Source organism: Myotis lucifugus, unplaced genomic scaffold (genome assembly GCF_000147115.1).
Source record: "Myotis lucifugus unplaced genomic scaffold, Myoluc2.0 scaffold_96, whole genome shotgun sequence".
NCBI classification, from domain to species: domain Eukaryota; kingdom Metazoa; phylum Chordata; class Mammalia; order Chiroptera; family Vespertilionidae; genus Myotis; species Myotis lucifugus.
In genome coordinates, this window is record NW_005871144.1 from 249046 (window position 1) to 269989 (window position 20944).

Below are 20944 nucleotides of genomic sequence, written 5' to 3' on the forward strand. Positions count from 1 at the left end.
CCCAATGGGGACTGAGCCGCAACCCAGGCATGTGTCCTGACCAGATTCGAATTGTGACCTCCTGGTTCATAGGTCAATGCTCAACCACTGAGCCACCCCAGCCGGGTTGTACTCTTTTTTATACTGACCTGCCTCAGATACACCAATGGTCCCACCGCTTTCTTTCCCCGTCTCCCCTTTAACAGGGGCTCAGGGTATAAAATCCCAGGGTGCCAAAGAGACAATTCAGAGGCTGGTTTGAATAACTGAGAGAGTGACTCTATGCCTGGGTATTAAGTCAAAGGGCTCCCAATTCTTTGCTCTCAGCAAAGTTGAAGAAGAACCAATCAGCATGTCTGTTGGGAAACTACGAAAAATAATTTTTTTGTGATAGAAAACTGGGCAATTTAGGGGATATAACTTAGAGTGTAAATAATTGAGTGAATGCTATCCCAAAACTCACCCTATCTCTACACCTACATATTTATGTGAGCAAAGCTTCTCAGTGCTTACATCTATGCAAACAAAAAACAAAAATAGAATCGATGCCAAATCCTGTCTTATTCAAGCATGGACACATGAATTAAGTGGGAAAATATTCATCTTAAGAGAGACAATTATATCTTAAATTTTACTTTTTATATTTAAGTCACCTATAAAATACACAATACTTATGCTGTCTTTATTAATTGTGCACTAGCAATAATTACGATAATTTTAATTCAGAAGAAAACATTTCATACTTGGAACTTTAACTTCACGGGAAACCGATTAAGAGGTAAACTTACACACATGTTCTTGTTGCCCAGAACCTGCTGAGAGCATCAGAGGGGGGACTCATACCTGCTGTCTGTGGCCTGTACAGTGGTCCCTCCATCTGTGAGGCTTCCGAGATCTGTGATCTGCTGAGATGTACACAACTACGCAACCCCCTAACGTCATCCCGTGGTGGTCAGGGTTGCATGAAGGGAGACTTCTTTGCAAACCCTGAGAGCCCCAACTGAGAAATGCCGGTTTGGTAGAGAGGCCTATTCTCAAGTCTAAAAACCAAACCCCAAACCGAAACGATCACAAAGGAAATGGTTTAGACCCAGGGGAACGACTGCCTCTGTGGGGGACAGGGCCTGCTGTCCCACCGTACCCAAGACCGGCTTTACCTGGGAGTCTATGACAAATATCAGGGCTCCTGTTCCCCGGAAGATCATCTCATAGTCAAATGTAGGGTCAAAAAAATCAATCTGTCCTGGGAAGTCCCAAATCTGAAAATTCACAAAGGAGCTGTTGGAAACATCTTCCCGGCAGATCTTGTTCGTGCTCTCCAAGAACAGAGTTTCGTTGGGAGACATTTTGTGAAAGACCACTTTCTGAATCGATGACTTGCCGCTTCTCCTCAGGCCCATGAGCAGGATCCTCGGCTTCACCTCAGTGCTGAAGGGATCGCTGAAGTCCAGGACTGCAGAAAACCACAAAACAAAAATGAGGGTGAGCCGCTTTCACAGCGGTTAATTCGACGAGTTTCACTTCCACCTCAGATGTGATTTATGATTCACAGACAATTTGACTTTTCCAAATATGGGGAGTGCTAACTACATCACCCCACTCATTGAGGGGTCAGCTTTTGGTAAGTGCAAAACACTGAAAAAATGCTATTTCACTACCTCTCATCCCATCCTGGGGGGAGGGCAGTGAGGGGTGGGGAGAAAACCTGTACCATTCCACGGCACCAGCAAGGAATCTAGAGGGTGAAGAGTAGAGGTTTCCTGGAGCCAACTGCCGGGGAAAGGAATCTGGTGTTAGCATTCCAAAGCAATGCCCTTCATCAGGGTCTCTATGAACTAAAGAGATGCTTGTTTATTTACCATCAGAGAAATACTCATCACAACCACTATGAGATGCCACTCCACACCTACGAAGATGGCTACAATAAAAAAGTCAGATAATAATAAGTGTTGGTGAGGATGTGGATAAACTGCCACCCTCCTATACCGCTGGTGAGAATGCAAAATGGCATCCTTTGAAAAAAGAAAAAAAAGTTTGGCAGTTCCTCAAAAGACTGAGTCACCCTATGGCCCAGCAATTCCACTTCGAGGAATATATTCAAAAGATATGAAAACATATGTCCAAGCAAAAACCTGTACATGAATGTTCACAGCAGCAGTATTCATAATAGCCAAAAAGTAGAAACAATACAATGGCCATCAACTGATGATTGGATTAACAGATGTTGTCTATAAAAAAGGAACAAAGTACTGATATATGCCACGATATGGGTAAACACTGAAAGTGAAAGAAGCCAGATACAAAAGGTCATGTACTGTTTGATTCCATTTATAAGAAACGTCCAGAATAGATAAATTCAGAAATAAAAGATACTTTGTGGTTGCCAGGGGCTACAGGGAAGAGAAATGGGAAGTGACTGTTAATGGGCATGTGGTTTCTTTGGAGTAATAAAAATGTTCTAGAACTAAATAGGAATGATGATTACATACCTTTGTGAATATATTAAAACCACTCATTTGTATGCTTTAAAAGGGCAAATATTATATGTGAAATATATCTCAATTTTGTAAAAACGGCTTCATGAATGACCAAAATAAATAAAATAATACATAATAATGAAACTTGGCAAAAGGTCAAGAAAGGAAACCAACATTTTAAGAAAAAAGGCAGAATATAGGCAAATATGGAGATCTAAATATATTATTTTTCCAAATTTCTATTTGGTTTCCTTCTGAACTACTCTTATGACTTTCTCAGTCCCTTACTCGGATCTAAGCCTACGCAAATAGAAACTGAAAAGTAATCCTTTACTTCCCTACTGTAACTAACATTTTTTCCCAAAACACACCAATACTTGATAATCTTACTTAATTTCACTTATATAATATTTTTATGTTTGAATTTGCAAGAGGTGTAGGTAAACAAAAAAATTTTGAGAACAATAATGAATAAAGTAAGCAGGTACAGATGAACACAAAAACCACCCTATTATAAGCAACATCTCAGCCCCTCCTACCCAAATACACTTTTCCAGTTCTACTTAATCCAATCCAACAAATTGGTGATGATCTATGATAGAAGTAGTGATAGGGATGTAAATTACCCAAAGGTCACCAGCTTTCTTCTTCATCAGTGATTATATGCTACCCATTTGCAGTATTGACATTACAAGTCAATCTTAGCAAAACCAGGGCATAAATTAAAAAAGAAAACAGGTCCTGGCCGATTTGCCTCAATGATTAGAGCGCTGGCCCTCGGACCAAAGGATCGCAGGTTCAATTCCCAGTCAAGGGCACATACCTGGTTGCATATTCGATCCCCAGCCCGGTTGGGGTGCATCAGGAGACAACCAATCGATGTGTCTCTCTTAGAATGGTATTTCTTTCTCTTTCTTTCTCTCTCTCTCTCTCTCTCTCTCTCTCTCTCTAAATAATGAGTGAGGATTAGCAAAACCAAAAAAGGAAAGAATACAGGATTTCCAGTTTCAAAAGTATCAGACTAATAACATGTCACAGTCTTCACCTCTCCATATTAAATCCCTAAAAATAAAAGAGAAAGTATAAACAATTAATAGATGAACAAATAAACATGGATATTTTCAAGCTCAGCTGAGCTTGGAATAAAAGGAAAACTCGAAACTGACAAACGGTTGAAAATTCCCTAAGAAACACAAAGATCAGATTGAAGAGGAACCTGCAGCCAGCCCTTGACATGAATGGAAGGGTTCCGCTGCAGAAGCTAGAACTGGTGGAAGCCCAAACAGGAAGGGGCAGGAAGAAAACCAACAGGGGGTCATTTTTTGGAGAATCAAAGTGAGGAGAGCCAAGGAGATAAACTGTGCACCACTGCCCATCTACCGAACGCCATCCTACACATACTCTAGAACAGTGGTTCTCAACCTTCCTAACGCCGCAACCCTTTAATACAGTTCCTCATGTTGTGGTGACCCCCAATTTCATTGTTATAAATTGAACATAATTAAAGCATAGTGATTAATCACAAAAACAATGTGTAATTATATATGTTTTCCGATGGTCTTAGGCGACCCCTGTGAAAGGGTCGTTCGACCCCCAAAGGGGTCGCGACCCACAGGTTGAGAACCGCTGCTCTAGAACATTCCAGGTGGGTGCGGTGAACCTAGGAGCTTGGGTGTGAGAGGGAAGGCAGTGCTGGTGATGCTCTGAAATAGGGAGCAACCACATGCCAAATACTTTGACCTCACCTAACTTCCACTACAGTGTGTGTGGAGCTCAAGGGGTGGGAGCAGCCCCATCTTCCCTTCAGACACTTTCTCAGAAGAGGAGAGCCAAAGTGGTAGCAGAGAGTAGAGGCTCAACAAATGGGAGAATGTACACCTGAAACTGAGGGCATAATGGAATCAGAGCAAACTTTCAAGATCAGTATAAAATACACAGCGACAAGAGAAAATATGACATTCATGAAACAAGGACTATTTTCAAATAAGAGCAGATATGGGAAAGGGCCTTAGAGATCTTAGAAATAAAAATGTAATTCAGGAGGGAAGGGGAATAAATGGACTGAAAAGCAGAATAAACGCAGACAAAGAGGGTAATCGTGAAGTATAAAGTCAAACCCTCTCAGGATACAGGGACTACAAAGGGATAGTGCACTGGAAGGTGTGAAATGAAAAGTAAAGTGACATCAGAAATAGGACTCAGAAGTCCCACTATGTGCCACAGGAAATCCAAAAGAAAATACAGAATATATGGGAAAGCAATATTTAACTAAATAATAGATAAGCCTTTCCCAAACTAAGAAAGGATAAAATTCAAAAGGAACAAAGAGAGAAATGTAAACAGAAATAAGCCCACACCTACAATAAGCATAGTAAAACTTCAAAATATTAAGAATAGAAATAAAATCCTGCAAACTATCAGAAGAGGAAAACAATTACCTACAAAGAAATCAGAAAGGCATCAGACTTCTTAACAACACGGGGTACAAGAAGAGAAGGGACTAGAACAGGATCTTTAAAGAACTGAAGGAAAATATCTTTGAACTCAGATTTATATACCCATTGGTGGAGTCCTTGCCCAGAGCCTTAGCCACCAAATGGCATTCAACAAAAACTACAACAATAAAAAGGGTAGAGACTAGAAAATATCAAGAGTACATCATGCATACTAAGAGTAAATATGGCTAGGTTTATTTACTAGTATACATATGTGGGTGCTGCTTCACAATATAAGTGTATTTTTTATTGTGGACCACAGTTAAAAAAACACGTTTTATAGGCCACTGCTGTTGATCAGGAGAGGTTTCCTGCCTCAGAAAGGACTGCTGACAAAAATCTCCCCTTACCTTACTCTCCTATCATTTCCTCGAGCATCTCGGCTTCTGAAACCCTCTGGGGTTTCTCAGGTCTGATTCCACTCTGGGAGTGGGAAGCAGGGAGTTCACATCAGGAAGGTCAATAACCCGCCTCCTGGCCTCCTGGGGAGGTCTGGGCTCTCCACCATTTCCCTGAGCATCGCCCACTTACTCAAGTTTAATAGGAGCCTAAGGAGGGTGAAAAGTGTGACGAGAATGAAGGTTGATTGCTGTGAAAGGGGGGACAAAAAGGGCTAGTACCTAAAAAGGCAATCGGAAAGGAACCACAGGATCTGGGATTAGATGGAACCCCACCGAGGGCTCTTTAAAAGTGTCAGCAGGGCTGGGAGAAAGCGCAGGAGCGAGGTGAAATTTACAAGAGGGCAGTTTGTTCTGTTTCATAAAGGTTCCCTGAAAGTCCGCCAAGCGTTAGACAGGGCTAAGCCAGGGGCTGTAGACACAAAGAAAAGATTCATCCTTCAGTGATTAGAGGGGAAAATAGACAAGAAAAACTGACAATTCGCTGCTATCTAGGTGTATGGGTTCAGAAAGAGGGTGCCTGGAGATAGAACATCTGAGTCTTAAAGAAGAGGAGGCATAAAAGGAATGAAGGGGCAATAGCACCAGAAAGAGGTTTTTGGCACTCCTGGAATTTAGGGAATGTAGTTCAAAGGGAGAAAAAAAAAGGCTCTGCACTATCCACTGGTTTCCCACAGCATATACACTAAAACCCAAATGCCTTCTGCTTCAAAAGGCCCCAGGTGGGCTACCCTCATCCCGTGCCTGGCTCATCTTCCCCACTAGCTCCCGATGCTACAGCCACACTGGCCTTCCAGCGGCAATTTTACCTCCTCGGATGGAATCTAGGCTCCATCACTTCCTAATAACCCTGTGTCTTCTTAATACTTACCACTATAAAAATTATCTTTCTACTTCATGTCTGTCTTCTTGTTTGTCAATTGTCTGTCCCTCTCATACACACACAAAATACAATGTAGAGAAGTAACAGACTAGCTCATGAATGAGATGCTGGGAAGTTTGGATTCTACTCTGAAAGCCATAAAGAAATCACTAAGGCTTTTAAGGGGAGACTTACATGATCAGATTTACACTTAAGTAAGTTCACTCTGGAAACAGAATCCTTAGAGGGAGTCAATGTGTAGCTAGGGATGGGGTTTAGAATAAGTCAGAGGCATGGAAATTATTTTCAGCTACAGGCACTTGAGTTCCTGATCCTTTATTTGCCTATAGCAGAGCCTCCCAAAAGAACTCACTTGTCATAAAGCTACCCAGGAGCAACTCTAATCTCCTGTTAGAAGATTAGAGACTGACACTGAGCCAAGAAGAGATGTCTGCTCCACACCCAGACATTTTCCCAAAACTATCTCCCACCTCTTCTGCTATGGGTCCATTTATTTTTCCAGAAAGTCATGTTTTTCCGTAAGTGCCCTTTCACCAACCCCAAGAACTCAGGCATGGCCTGTGGAAAATGGCAAAAGGAATGGATTCATGAGAAGTTCAAATCAACTCAATTTTATCAGGTGACCCATGGGACATGCAGGACCAAGAAAAAAGGCTCTGAGTTCCCAATCTGACAGAGCATTCACCAGGGTGGTAAAAGGAAAGAGGCTATTTGAAGTTGTTGAGTCCGGGGTGCCTGCTGACCTGTGGCTCCAATGAGAAAAGGCTCTGGAAGTTCAGAAGGGCCCTAAGACTGAGGTTGCAGACAGGTTTGAAGTGGGAATTCAGGCTGCTAAGACTGTCCATGCATTGTTGGTCCTTTTTGTCCCTGATCTTGGCTGAGTGTGAGGACACATTTGGGTTTTAGCCTTGGCCACCAAGAAAAAGCTCAAGCCAACCTGCTCTTGTCACCCAGCAGTTACCATTACTGACCACCTACCTAGCAGGCAGTGTCATCTCTAAACTTCAAGTTGATAACGTTTGTTCTTTACTAATGTGAAAAACGGAGGCTTCAGGGCTTATCACAATAAATACTCAATAGTTGTTTGCTGGTTGGGATGATTGAATGAAAGTGACTGAGCAGCATTTGAAGATAAATTAACTGAAAGCTTTAAAAAGAAACTTTATATCTGGCTTTGGCCTAGGCCAGCACCTGGGTATCAAGAGGATGAGTTTTCTGCCTAAGGAAAGTTTATCTCCCCTGTCAGGGGCACTGAACATACCTCACCTACTTTGCACGGGGTCCTGTCACTACCAAATTTTCCCAAACAGCCCAGCTTTGTAAGTAGACTGCTGGCGATCCCAGGGAAATACATTCCGGAGAAACAGTATTATGGGAGGAGTTTCCTAACCCTGCCATTCTGTCTTTAACCCCTGCAGGCCAATTATGTAATCAGTAACTGGCAAAGCCCAGTCAGAAGCTTTTAGGCCTTGGACATACAAAAAGAAGGAGAGAAAGATGGATCATGTGCTGGAGTACAAGGCCACCTGGGGGCCAGGCCTGGCTGATCTGTGGGGTGGGAATATCACAACAAAGGAGGAGCTGGACGTCAGGAATTGAAGGGCAATGCACCCCTCCTTATAAACTACTAACAAGGTTGGCCCAGCCTCCCAGAGGTGACACCTCTAAACAGACCCAAAATGGGAAAATAAAACAAAGATTTAATGAAAGAATATCTTACATATCTTCACATTTTCAGGGCCAGAATAACATGGTAGCAAAGAGATGGCAAGTTGAATGGTTTAAAAAGTACTGGGTTAGTGCTAGACTGGGGGTTCAAGTCCCAGCTCTGTCCTTTATCAGCTGTGTGTCCCCTAGCCCCCGAGTCATTATTTATTCATCTATCAGTCTCTATCAGCATGTGAGTATATGAGTAGACACACACACACAACCCTTCTTTTTCCCCCCACCCCAGCCCAAGCTTAGGTAGGTTAAAGAGAAGGTTTTTTTGTGGAATGTGACCACAGTGAAAGGCTCACTCAGCCTTAAGGGCAAGTTAGCATTTCTTCCTTATTTGTATTCTGTAGGGTCAACAAAGCCTAAAGGTTCTATTTATTTATGGTTTTAGGAAGAGGCCTCGATTCTATTTGCAACATTATCTATGGGCCTTTGTATTTCTGATCAATGGAACTACTTATACATTCAAGACCCAGGGTTTAGTAAGAAATTCCAACCCAAGTGGAAATTAAATACATGCATAGTAATAGTACCATCAACAAGAGACTGCAACATCATGAAGACTCACTGTCCATCTGATGAACTACATAGTATGGAGAATTAAATGCAAGTAAGATATTCTCAAAGGCATAAATGTGATTTTTATTTATATGTGAAGACCAAATCTTTATAAAATCCTCTCACATCACACTGGCAAGTAACTAAAAAGCATGATTCCCTCTACGAATATTTCCTTAAAATATGTATCCAATAACATTTCTAATGTATTCTGCTCTACCAATGTTCCTGCAAAAAGGGAAATTTGTTCTTGTGCACTTTTTTTTAAAAAAAATCACTTTGAGAGTGATCGAGGTTGGTTTTGTGTTGTCCTCTATTTTATACACTGAGACTCCGAGTTGTCTGCTCCTCAGGAGGAGAAGTCGACCGGTTCCCTGTACGCTTAAGACCAGGAGTGAAAAATCTGTGTCTGAGTGTCAGGGCAGTGCCAGGGAAAACCACTCTCATAAGAGAGCTTTAAGGCTTTTGCCGAAGAGAGAGAATAAAAAGGGGTTAAAAAAAAAAAAGGTAAGGAAGAATAAAGGAGATAGAGAAGAAAAATGAGCAGGAAGTGAAATGTGTCACCAAGAGCTATGGGTGTGGGAGACTGAATAAAGCAAACAGTGAACTCTGAGAGAGACACAGTCGCCAAGGGGCTGAAAATTCAGAGCCACACACACCTTATCCAGAACTTGATATTTCTGCCTCATTTCTATTAGACTACCCTGTGTCGGTTCTAATATTAAAATGGGAGAGATCTCTGATAAGAATAGAGAATCAAGGTTCTATGATACACTAAATCATTGTTTACAAAACATCTGATATAAAACTATGCTCTCTGCCCTGGCTGGTGTTGCTCATGGTTAGAGCATCTGCCAGAGCACCAAAGGGTCCCAGGTTCGATTCCTGGTCAAGGGCACGAACCTAGGTTTTAGGTTCGATCCCTGGCACCAGTGGGGCATGTGCAGGAGGCAACCAATCAATGTGTCTCTTTCACATGAATTTTTCTCTTTCTCTCTCTTCCTCCTCCTCCCTTCCACGCTCTCTAAAAATCAATGGAAAAAATATCCTCTGGGGAGGGTTAACTATATATATATATATATATATACACACACACACACACACTCTTTAACTGTATGTATTCAAACAAGCACTGTGCCTAAAGGTGGCCTTGGTTATATCATTTAAAACTATTCTGTATTTACATCTATTCCAACTCTGACATATCTTCATATTTTCAGGGCCAGAAGAAAACCCAAGAGATTAGCTATGGAAGGCTGTAGCCATCCCAACTCCTTTTGGACAAGGCAGGCTATAAGGAAAAGGATTTACATTTTCACGAATTTGACCCTCTCCTAAACCTCGCTCAGTTCTACACCATGTTGTGGCTGCACTAAAGTCCCCTGGTATCTCTGGCATATCGGGAGAACAATGATCTCTGCTTACTCTCAAGAAACTGCAAGAAGATGAATCCGCTAATAATTTTTAAATCATTTTAAGTGAGAAAAACCTGACACTAATGATTAATAGACATGAATTGCTGGAGTCACAGCATTTACACCCAGCAAGGAAATACCACCTGCTGACCTTGGATTTGTGTGTGTGTGTGTGTGTGTGTGTGTGTGTGTCTCTCTCCAGTAACCACCTAAACTGCCACTTCCTCAGACCCTAAGAGAGTACACAGGCTGCCATGGAAACAAGTCTGCACTCAGCTGGACTTGGGTGAGCAGCTGTCTTAGCCAGGTTTCCCTTAAATATTGGGACTTTGGGGAAAAAACAATTTCACTTTTTTATTACATATGGTCTTTTAATTACTTTCCTTATTATTAGTTTTTAAAGCACAGCAGTTTCCTAAAGATTTAAAGTCCATGTGTCAAAGAACAATCATTACTTTTGATGCAATTGTTTCCAATGGCTTAATTATTTACTGCACGGCAGTTTTATCTGGAGCATGGAAGTTGAAGGCGAGACAGATTCACCTATCTCTGATTAAATACCCTGAAAGGGGCGTTGAGAGGTCCCCAAATACATCCTTAAGAGAACGGAAGTACCAGAGAACATTCCTGGCATTCATGAATCAAGTCTGGAGTGCAAGCCAGGGAAGTGCAATTTAAGTCTCACCTTAGCTGCAGTATGTTTTCAAACCTACAAGACCCTCGGTTTAAAAATAAAATTAGAGGTTCCTTATAAGACTATGGGAAATGAAAATCACACTATCCACCTTCAATCCACTTTCTTCTGCATAGCGATGCTAGTCAGTCCAGCATCCCACCCACCAGGGTAGATTTCTGAACTCATGGAAAAAGCCCCAGGTTTCCACTGAGCTCAGCACTAAACCAAGTCTAGTAAGAAAGTGAAGGGGGAGGAGCATTCTTTAGAGACAGGCATTGCTCATTATTCAAACTGCACCACATCCATCTTTTCTCAGAGTGAGTCCCTCTCCGCCCCCACCGTCCCCCCTCCACCCCTTTTTTAAGTTTGAGGGTAGGTAAATGTAAATTTTACCAAAAATAACACAGGGGTTATAATGCAACATGTGTCCAGGTCACATTAGAAATCAAGATGACCCTTTGGTGGCACCTTAAGGTCCCAGGAATGGAAGTCACAACTCCTAACCTCTTCCCTCACCCCAACTCCCAGGAACCATATCAGCTGGCATGACTGTTGTCAGGGACAGTCTTTGCTAGAATTGCTGACCAAGGAGCCTATCTGCGACTCTAGAAAGCAAATGTTCTGACAGAGATTCAGGCCTAAAGCCCCAAATCAAAACTGGGAACACGTGAAAAGAACAGGAGCCTGAAATAATAGAGGAAGTCTTCTGAGAACAGACCACCTACCCACAGCAGGCCCACAGGGAGAAAGGCCTGGCTTCAGTGATGTCTGAGGGAGCAAATTTCCATTTGTGGGTCCTCTTACCACATAAATATAGTCAATGCGCTTATTTTATAGCAATATTCTAGGTTGAGCAAAGAACTCACAAGGGAGGATTTTATCAGTGAAGTAATCAAAAGGATCAGTTCTGGATGGGTTTGCCTTGAGGTTAGGTGCCCTGGGGAGCATCCAGGCCCTGGGGAAGCCCACCCCTGAGGCAAAGCTTTACTTTCACTTCAATTTCAAGTCCCCAAATCAGTTTTTAAAATGCCCCTTTAAAGGGCCGCAGAATAAACAGGTCCTCTGGCCCCCAGGACAGTATCAAATTACAGGGCTGTTCTTTCCCATACAGTCTCTTTCTCATTTTTCTTTTTTTAGAGTATCACAAATACACCCTATTGTGTGTCTACCATTTCAAATACCTTGCAAATACAACCACATTCTGAATCTCTCAAGTCTCCCAAGAAACTAGGAGGAGCCAACAAATGCAATTTGAATAATAATGAAGTGACAGAACAATTACCCAAGCTAGCCCTAGGGCAGTGGTTCTCAACCTTGGCTGCACATTAGACTCACCGGGGAATCTGGTGATTCTCCAACAAAAGGGTTGAACGCCTTCATCTACAAAAGTGTAACCACGTGCTCAACTGTGGGACCAATTATGGAGAGTGCAGAAGAGAGAAGTGCACAGGTGCCCACACCAGTTAAAGCAAATGGGGAATGAGCACAAATCCTCCCAGGAGACAGACCACGATGAAAAAGGGTGACTTGGAAAGCTTCTCTCATCTATCAGGCTCAAGGTTTAGTTCACTTTCTTCCCTTTGATTCACTGAATGCAGCACTTACCATAAACAAAATAATGAAACTGTTCTCCCGACAAAGGCTTTGAACAGGGAATTTAAAATAAGTTCAATGAATTCCAATAAAAGTTCTTCAAAATCAATGGTCACAAAGGTACTTTCATCCCCCACCATTTCTTCAAAGTGCAAATGTTTAAAATTAGTTCCTTCTTTGCATGCACACAGCTTCACCTTGATGTTATGTTTAACAGCCTTCTTCGATTGACCTTTTCAAGTGACCTTACAATAAAGAACTTTTCCCTTGCTTTGGAGAAAAACAAAAAAAGATGAACCTTTCTGGAAGCCTAAAAAAACTCTCAGCTTCCTTAGGCCTTAAGAATTAAGTAGAGGACATCCCCTCCTCCCCCGCCCCCCACACACAGGCTGAACAATTGCTAAATCCCGCTTCATCAACAGTAAACAGTTGACTTCTGAGTGGCCTGTATTTCCCCACCACGCGCTCTCTCCAGGACAGGCAGTCATGCCCAGGTGGTGACACTGGGCGCAGATAAGGTGTCCTAACAACCGTGTTTGCCTGGATCCGGGAAACCCTCTGCCACTCGACAACTCGCACATCACCTGGGTGCATCTCCGCGGGTGCCCCTAAGCCGCAGACCTGGGCGGCCCCAGGACCCCTCCCGCGACGACACGGGGCAAGACTGACACCCGCAGCTGCCGACGACCCTGCCAGTCACGTTGCCGCCGGCTGCCTTTTTTAGCCACGACATCTGACCTCAGCTTCAACAGCAGCATTCAGGGAGAGGTCCCAGGGCGAGCCCGGCGGTCCCCTTCCCTCCCCAACCCCCAGATCCTGCTGAGAGCTCGGGTGAGAGGTTGGGGAGGTACCCGCCCTGGAGCCGGCCAGCGAGCGCGCGTTTCCCCAACCCAGACTCTTCCACTCTCTGCTCTCCCCACTGATCCCGGTCCCCCCATCGCCGCTTGCACCCGGGCTCCCCCATTTTGCAGCTTGCCGTCGCTCCTCCGGCGCCCTCCCCACCCCCACCCCGCAACTCCGTTCTCCTGGATTCCCTCCAAGTCCGCGGCCCGCGCGCTCGGCCCGGCCGGGGGCGGGAAGACAGAGGCGGGACCGGGTGCCGGCTCAGGACGCGCGGGGCCGGGGCCGGCAGGGGACCCCGCGCTCACCTCCCTCCTCCGCCCCGCTGTCCGGGTCGGCATCCGAGGAGTCGGGCCCGTCCCCGTAGTCCGCCAGCCCCACCAGCTCATCCTCCTCGTCGTCGTCCTCGTCTTCCAGCTGCGGCTTCCCCAGCACCTGGCTCATCGCGCCCACCGTGCGGCGGCCGGGGGTGGCGAGTTCCGGGCGAGGGGCTCAGCCTCCTCCTGGCCGCTCGCAACCTCTCTGAATTGGGGTTTTGTCTGGAGCGTGGCGGGAGCCGGCGGAGGCGGGGGCCGCGAGTTCCCCCGGCGGGCGGCCTCCGGGGCTGGGTCCCGCGGTTCTCTGCGCGCCCGGAGCCCCCTCGCCGCCCCTCCCGCCGGCCGGCGGAGGACTCAACCGGAGCGCGGCAGTTCCTCCCCGAGGAGGGAGAGAGACTGCGTGACCCAAGTCACCTGACACACACTGTCACACACTCACTCACACACACACATGCACACACACCCCGCACGGGTGCGCGCGCGTTCTCCCGGGCGCAGGCACCGCTCGGCGGGCGCAGGGCTGAGGACGCGCACACACTCCTGGGGGGTGGGAAGCAAGACGGCGCCGAGCCCTCCGCCCACCCAGAAGCGCACACGGACACACGCGGGGTACTCCCGGGCCCGGGTGCAGGCACCTACCACGGCTGCGCGCCAGAGGCCCCCACGCGCCGCTTCTGCACGTGGTCCCTGCACAGGCGAGCGAGCCGGGGGCCTGCACACCCTGAGAACCTTCCCTCCACCCACCTCCGACCCACACACCCTGCTTTGGGCAGCCATCTCCGGCTTTTAATCCTTGGGGAGGGCTCCCGTCCCAAGTGCCCCCCCAACACTGCTGTGCCTGGGTTCCCACCCATAGCAGCGTTCCTAGGACACCCTGTGGATGCTGAAGCGCCCAAGAAGAAAACTCAGAGAAATGCACTGCAGAGGCAGTCTCCATCGCAATTGCCTTTCAGTGTGTCTTCATGGTTCAAGTGCTTCCCACCAAGAATATTAAAAAATCAGGCCTACCCAGATGTAAACGTTTCAGAAAAAATAACCTGCCTCCTGGCTGCCTGGACTGACTAATTCCTCTGCAGTGTTTTGGAAAAGGCTCAGGTATAACACACCCGGGGGCTACTCATGGTCATCTTATCCTGTCTCATTGCATAGACTAATCTCATTTCTCACGATTAAATGTTTCAAGGCTTTTGTGTGGGGTCGGGGAGACGGTGTCTGCGTGAGGGGGGACAATTCTCTTATAGGAATAGCAACAATATGGGGGTGAAACTAAAGCCTGCATTCCTCCACAAGCTTTTCATCACAGGACATAGTGTACCCACCCTTTCTGGTTACTGCAAAAAAATCACGTGAATGAACTGCCTCTGTCAAGAACAATAAGAAATAAATCCTGCTGGCTAGCCTGGTGATACAGATCCTACAGGTGCCAGCAGCTCAGCAGGTGGTGTGGGGGAGGAGAAGAGGAAGGGAGCTGAGGCTGAGGCTCTTGGAGCCCAAGGGTGCTGTCTTTGTAGGGAACATTTGTTGAGCACCTACTATATGCCAGGGGCTGAGGGGGAGCGGCAGGGTGGGCAGGAGGGGGGGGAGCAAGACCCCTTGATACTCAGAACAGTGTGCCTGCCATGGAAGAGCCCTCAGCCTAGCAAATTATAACTCATGCTCTGGATTTTGTATTGGTTGTGAGTGTTGAAGATGAATACAAACACCTTCTAGGAGGCGGCTGCTTTTTAATGGAAAGGTTTTCAGATTTTCCAGGTGGAGTAGTATAAGTTGATATGACTGTATCGATCAAGATCCTTCCCAGGAGGAAAATAGATGGCACATGCAAAGATTTTAACTTAAAAGGCTTTCTGTGAAGGGACCATTTACAGGGGTGTGGACGGAGTTTAGGGAATCAGCCAGAGCTTCGCAACAGTGGGAAGAGATAATCATGCCTTCAAATAGTAGGAGTAAGGAAGGGCACTAGAGTCCTGGAGAAGGGACACAAAATAGGAGCTGCAGCTGATGAGGAGGCTGCCAGTACCAGAGCCATCTCATGTAGAAGAGAAGCAGTGGGAAGAAATACCCTGGCCTCTCTCTCCTCCCACCCTCCATTCTCCTGGAAATGCCTCCCGCAGGCGAAACCCAACTGGAAGACAGAGGTCCTAGGAACTGGGAACCTAGTCCAGGACACAAAGATTGGCCAGGGAGGGCAGAAAGTGGGTCCAAGGGCCCAACTGGCATGGCTCAGTGGTTGAGCATCGGCCCATGAACCAGGAGGTCACGGTTCGATTCCCGGTCAGGGCACATGCTCTGGTTGCCGCACATACTCAGTTTGCCGTTGTGGGCTCAGTCCCCAACGGGGGTTGTACAGAAGGCAGCCGATTCGATGTTTCTATCTCTCTATTCCTCTCCCTTCCTCTCTCTAAAATCAATAAAATATATTTTCAAAAAAGAAAGTGGGTCCAAGGGTTGGGCAGGTAGGGTGGGGGGGCAAACAATGTAACCAACCAGCACAAGCAGGCTCTACTTGCTCTTATAAGAGGAAGTTACTCCAGGGGTCATTTTCCTACTCCATTTTCATTCATTCAATTAAAGGAAGTCCCCAGGAGGAAGGGCTCTCCCAGAGTGGGTTTCAAGACGTTTAGCTATCCCAGAACAAACCCACCAGCCTAGCGCAAGGCCTTTGAGCTGGAAGCCAGTCCAAGGTCAGCCCAGACCATGAAAGCATCCCTGGCTGGTTGCCAAGTGTGTGGGCCCCAGGACCCCAGGGGTTCCAGATAGGACAGTTTCTAAGCCAAAAGCCCCACTGTGCTTGAGTCCCAGAAAGAACAGAGATAGCTGATGATCCTCTGCCTTTGCCAAGAAGGGAGAACTTAGGGGGAAACACCAGCAACAGATTGGAGCACACCCTAAGATATCTGAGAATTGGACCATTATTGAGAAAATAAGGGAACAAACTCACAAAAAAGTAATAAGATCCAAATCCTCACTAATGTTCCACCTCAAGGTAGATAAAAGAGTCACAGACAGGTTTCAGAGTTTCTAATTACCTGTCGTTTCAGAAATGTACGGTATTGATAAAGTTGGAACAAATAGAACAGGAAGGATCTATTGCTTTTCTTTTGCTGTTATTTCAATACTGTCAGCTTTCAAATTAGGGATATGTTTTAAAATATCTTGCCGGAACCGGTTTGGCTCAGTGGATAGAGCGTCGGCCTGCGGACTGAAAGGTCCCGGGTTCGATTCCGGTCAAGGGCATGTACCTGGGTTGCGGGCACATCTCCGGTGGGAGATGTGCAGGAGGCAGCTGGTTGATGTTTCTCTCTCATCGATGTTTCTAACTCTCTATCTCTCTCCCTTCCTCTCTGTAAAAAATCAATAAAATATATTTAAAAAAAAAAAATAAATAAAAAAAAAAAAATAAAATATCTTAAAAATAGAAGTTCTTAAATTTAAAAGGTCATGTATGCGGATTCTTTCAGAATTTAAATAAAAATAGAAAACCACTACAAATGGAAAACCTTTTGGAAACAGTGTAGAATCTGCTCAGTAAATTGGCTATGGCATTGGCCGCTCTCTGGCCTGAGCTCTGGCAATGTCTGTGATGTCTCTCGGGGAGAGTGGGCTCAAGAATGTGAGGATTGCCTGGCCAGTGTGGCTCAGTTGGTTGGGCATTGTCCCATGCACTGAAAGGTTGCCGGTTCCATTCCCAGTCAGGGCACATGCCCAGGTTGTGGGCTCAGCCCCTAGTAGGGGGCCTGCAGGAGGTAGCTGATTGATGTCTCCCTCTCTCTCTGTCTCTCTCCCTCTCTCTCTCCCTTCCTCTCTCCCTAAAAATCATTTAAAAAAAAAAAGAATGTGAGGATTTATCTATGGGCTACTCATGGTCTTTGCTGTTGTATGTAACCATGGCAGGGTGATATACACATACATAATAGGTGTTTAATAAATATTTATGAAATGAACAAAAGATAGTACATGGCCAGCTTTCTACACAGAGCTAGCATATATAAATGTTAATTGATTTGAGAATGAGAGAGAGGGAGGGAGGGAGGGAGAGAGAGAGAGGAAGAAAGAGAGAGAGAGATAGAGAAGCATTGGTCAGCTGCTTTTGGCACACACCCCAACTAGGGATCAAACCCACATCCCAGGCATGTGCCTTGACTGGGAATCGAGCCAGCAACCTTTAGGTGCATGGGGCAATGCCCAAGCAACTGAGCCACACTGGCCAAGGCCAGATCTGGTATGTCTTTAAGAGAAACTTTTAGAAGATACATAAGCCAAATTTTCCACTTATTTTAAACCCTGGGAAATGCTACAGTGAGATAAATATGAATTGTGAGCTACTAGAGTACAACCAATGAGCAGCCATGCAAGAGATGATGACTCTTAAGCCTTCATCCCTTCAGTACTGCCTGAAAACTTGAAGGAATTACAATATGACTATTAAATGCTTACTTTATTTTTACCAACTCCTCTTTCTAAAAAAATGTTTAACTTTTAGAAATATTTTGTGATATCATGAAAGATGAGCTTTGTCTATTGCCCATTATAATTTTTGTTGTTGTTAATGTTTATTCTCACATGTGGATATTTTTCCATTGGTTTTCAGGGAGAGTGGAAGAGGGGGTGGGAGAGAATCATCGATTTGAAAGAAAGACCTCTATTGATTGCCTCCCGAATGCACCCTGGGGCCAGGGATCAAACCAGAAACCCAGGTTGATCGGGAATCGAACCCACGACTCTTCAGGGTGCAGGCTGATGCTCTAACCACTTAGCGACACCGGCCAGGGTGCCCGTTATAATTTAACCAACTAATGGTTACTGAGATTTTCCATGAATAAGGTCCTGTTCCAAAATAATATAAATTTCAAAATATCCCATTAAGTAAGTGATATTATAGTCCTTACTTTACAGAAGAAAACAAGTTAAATAATTTGCACAAGGTAACATATAGAGTGGATGGTGAAACTACTTTGGAACTCAGTCAGACATCAGATATGATTCCTCTTTAATGGCCCAAGCCTAACGTCAGTTAAATTATAGCCATTAAACTGAGAAGAGGGCAGGGAAGTGAAGAGCTTATTCCCAATCTCTTAGGAAGAGTGGGCTCAAGCATGTGAGGACTGCCCTGGCCAGTGTGGCTCAGTTGGTTGGGCATTGTCCCATGCACTGAAAGGTTGCATAGACAATCATTGATATCATTTCTTTTATTAGGAACACAAATAGCAAGTGACTTAGTATCCTTTCTGGATTATATGACTGTATTACACTATATGCTAAGCTAAAGTATAATACTTGTAAGTATATTTTTGCTTTAAAATTTGAATTTTAAAGGTCGGACATTTGTGCCCTTATTTTAGTGAATTATTTTTGCTGTTGCCAATTAGATGTCTTGTGACAAAAAACGTGAGAGGGTTTTGAAAGAAATCTATACAATTTAGACGGAATAATTGCAGTCCTGAGCAGGGCAGGCAATTAAATACAGCCTGCATCCTGCATCTTAGAGAATTTTGAAGCATCTGATGGCATTGTGCCTGATTCCTGGGATTCACGTGTTGAAAGCCTTTCAGGCTCTCTTTTTAAATATGTATTTAAAGCTATTAATTTTTTCTTGAAGCAAACAAAGGAAAGAGCCTTGTACAGAATCTTGCTGGACACCTGCTGATCCAGGGAAGCCAACCAAATTTCTCAAGAGAGAGCTCACAGCCTCCGGTTGTGCTAAGACAGTTGATGACCTGATGAAATCATTACAAATCATTAAATCGTCCCACTGAGCAATCCATCCTTAAATAAATTTTATTAAAATAATGTTGTGACATTTAAAAAAATGCATATGGTAAAATAGTCAAACAGCATAAAAGAATATCCAATAAAAAGTTAGTTTCTCTCCCTCCCCTGACCTACAGCCTCCTGGCTCCCCTCCAGAGAGGGAAGCTCTCTGCTTTTAAATGTGCAAACATGGCTGTCGCTATTACAGAGACTTATTTTTGATAACTTCATTTCATTAACAGTCAACAAACATTTTTTTTTTACCATGAAGACAATTAGATTTTCAGGGCTGTGCTTTAAGGGAAATAAACAGGGAGGTGAAAGCCTAACTGGGGGTGAGAGGAGCCTGATGTAGATGGGGTGGCCAGAGAAGGTCTCTTTCAAAAGGTGGCACTTGAGTTGACCATAAGAAGGTGAGCACACAGTGGAAGTCAGGACAGAGAGCGTCTCAGCAGTTGGAAAAGCCAAGGAGAAGGGGAAGGGCTTGCTGTGGGAGGAACAAAAAGGCCCATGTGATGAGAGGAGGCACAAGAGACAGGTAGTCTGTTCAGTCAGGATAAGCACTTTGGATTTTATTCTAAGTGCTCCTGGAAGGCTTGACGGGTTTTAAGAAGGGAGGTGAAATGTATGGTCTACTTTTCTGAAAGCTCATTCTGGTGGATGGTTTCCAAAGATGGCCACGACCATCCATGCCATCCCACATGCCCTTTTGCAAATGTGACTTTGCCACTTCTCCAACCTATTCTCCCTCCTCTTGAATGTGGGCAGGCTGCGCCTTCTTTAACCTATAGCGTGTGGCAGAAGTGATTGTGACATTGTACAGCTTCTTAGATTGGGCCATAAAAGGCCTTGCTACTTTCTTTTTTACTTTCTTGGAGCCTTGAGCCACCATGGAGAGAAGTCTGGGCTAGCAGGCTGGAAGGGCCCCAGGGATATAGAAGCCCTGAAGGATGCTGAGCACAAGAGTAAAAAGATCCCAGCATCTGAGTCATCCCAGCTGAGGGGTCAGACTTGTGAGTGACACCGTCTTGGATTCTCCAGCTCAAATTGCAGCCACCGGAGGCAAGTGCAGCCCACACCACATGGAACAGACTTGCTGTTCCAGCTGATCCCGGCTCAGTCAACCCACGGGATCATGAGTAATAAAATGTCTGGTTTTTTTAAGCCATTAAGAATTAGGGTGTTTTGTTGTGATTGGTTTTCTTTTACATATCAATAGATAACTGATGCACATACTCTGGCCGATGTGAGGAAAATGGATTGTATATTTAAGGTAGAAGCAGAAAAAACAGTTAGGAGGTCATTGTCATAGTCCAAAAGAGAAATGAGTGAAGAGAGTGGAAATTGAGAGAAGTGGAGAGATGGATATAAATTTTGGCAGTGGAATAGATAGCTTATTTATCATGGATGGTTAGGGGAAGGACTTCTTCCAGGCATTTGGTTTGAGCAACTAGATGTATGGTAATGCCATTTATTGAAATAGCAAGACCCAGGTAAGGAACAGGACTGTAGGTGGGAGGTGAATCAAGGTCCTTGATTTCTAACATTCTAGTTGCTGCATATTGCCACATAATGAATTTTTCCAATTACAAGCCACGAATAAACTAAAGATGACATTATTTTAAAAAATGACATTTGCAATTATCCAAGAAAAGTCCCAAACTTTTTGCTACACATGTAGCAATATGCACTTCTATAGCAAATTAACTTTTTATTTATACCGACTTTTAAGGACAAGCTTCTGATAAATGGTGATATAAATGAAAGCAGAAATGTCTTGATAATAAAGTCAGGTGAACAGAGGCATTAAAAGTTCCACATGTCTATAGTCATCTTGGACTTGGAA

The 20944-nt window shown here is 44.7% G+C and overlaps 1 protein-coding gene across 2 annotated transcripts in view; it reads right to left on the reverse strand.

The window, feature by feature from the left end:
• RRAGD (Ras related GTP binding D) overlaps positions 1 to 13746 on the reverse strand; it is a 34361-nt gene extending 20615 nt beyond the window's left edge. The window contains exons 1-2 of one of the 2 annotated variants that reach the window (XM_006091795.3): positions 13339 to 13746; positions 1137 to 1432 (exon numbers count right to left, since the gene is read on the reverse strand). In XM_006091795.3, the coding sequence (XP_006091857.1) occupies positions 1137 to 1432; positions 13339 to 13474 (432 nt within the window). In that variant the 5' untranslated portion in view covers positions 13475 to 13746. Of the gene's footprint in view, positions 1 to 1136; positions 1433 to 12202; positions 12523 to 13338 lie in introns of those variants that run through there. The other variant, XM_023756505.1, reaches the window with a different exon arrangement.
• Positions 13747 to 20944: the final 7198 nt, after the last annotated feature.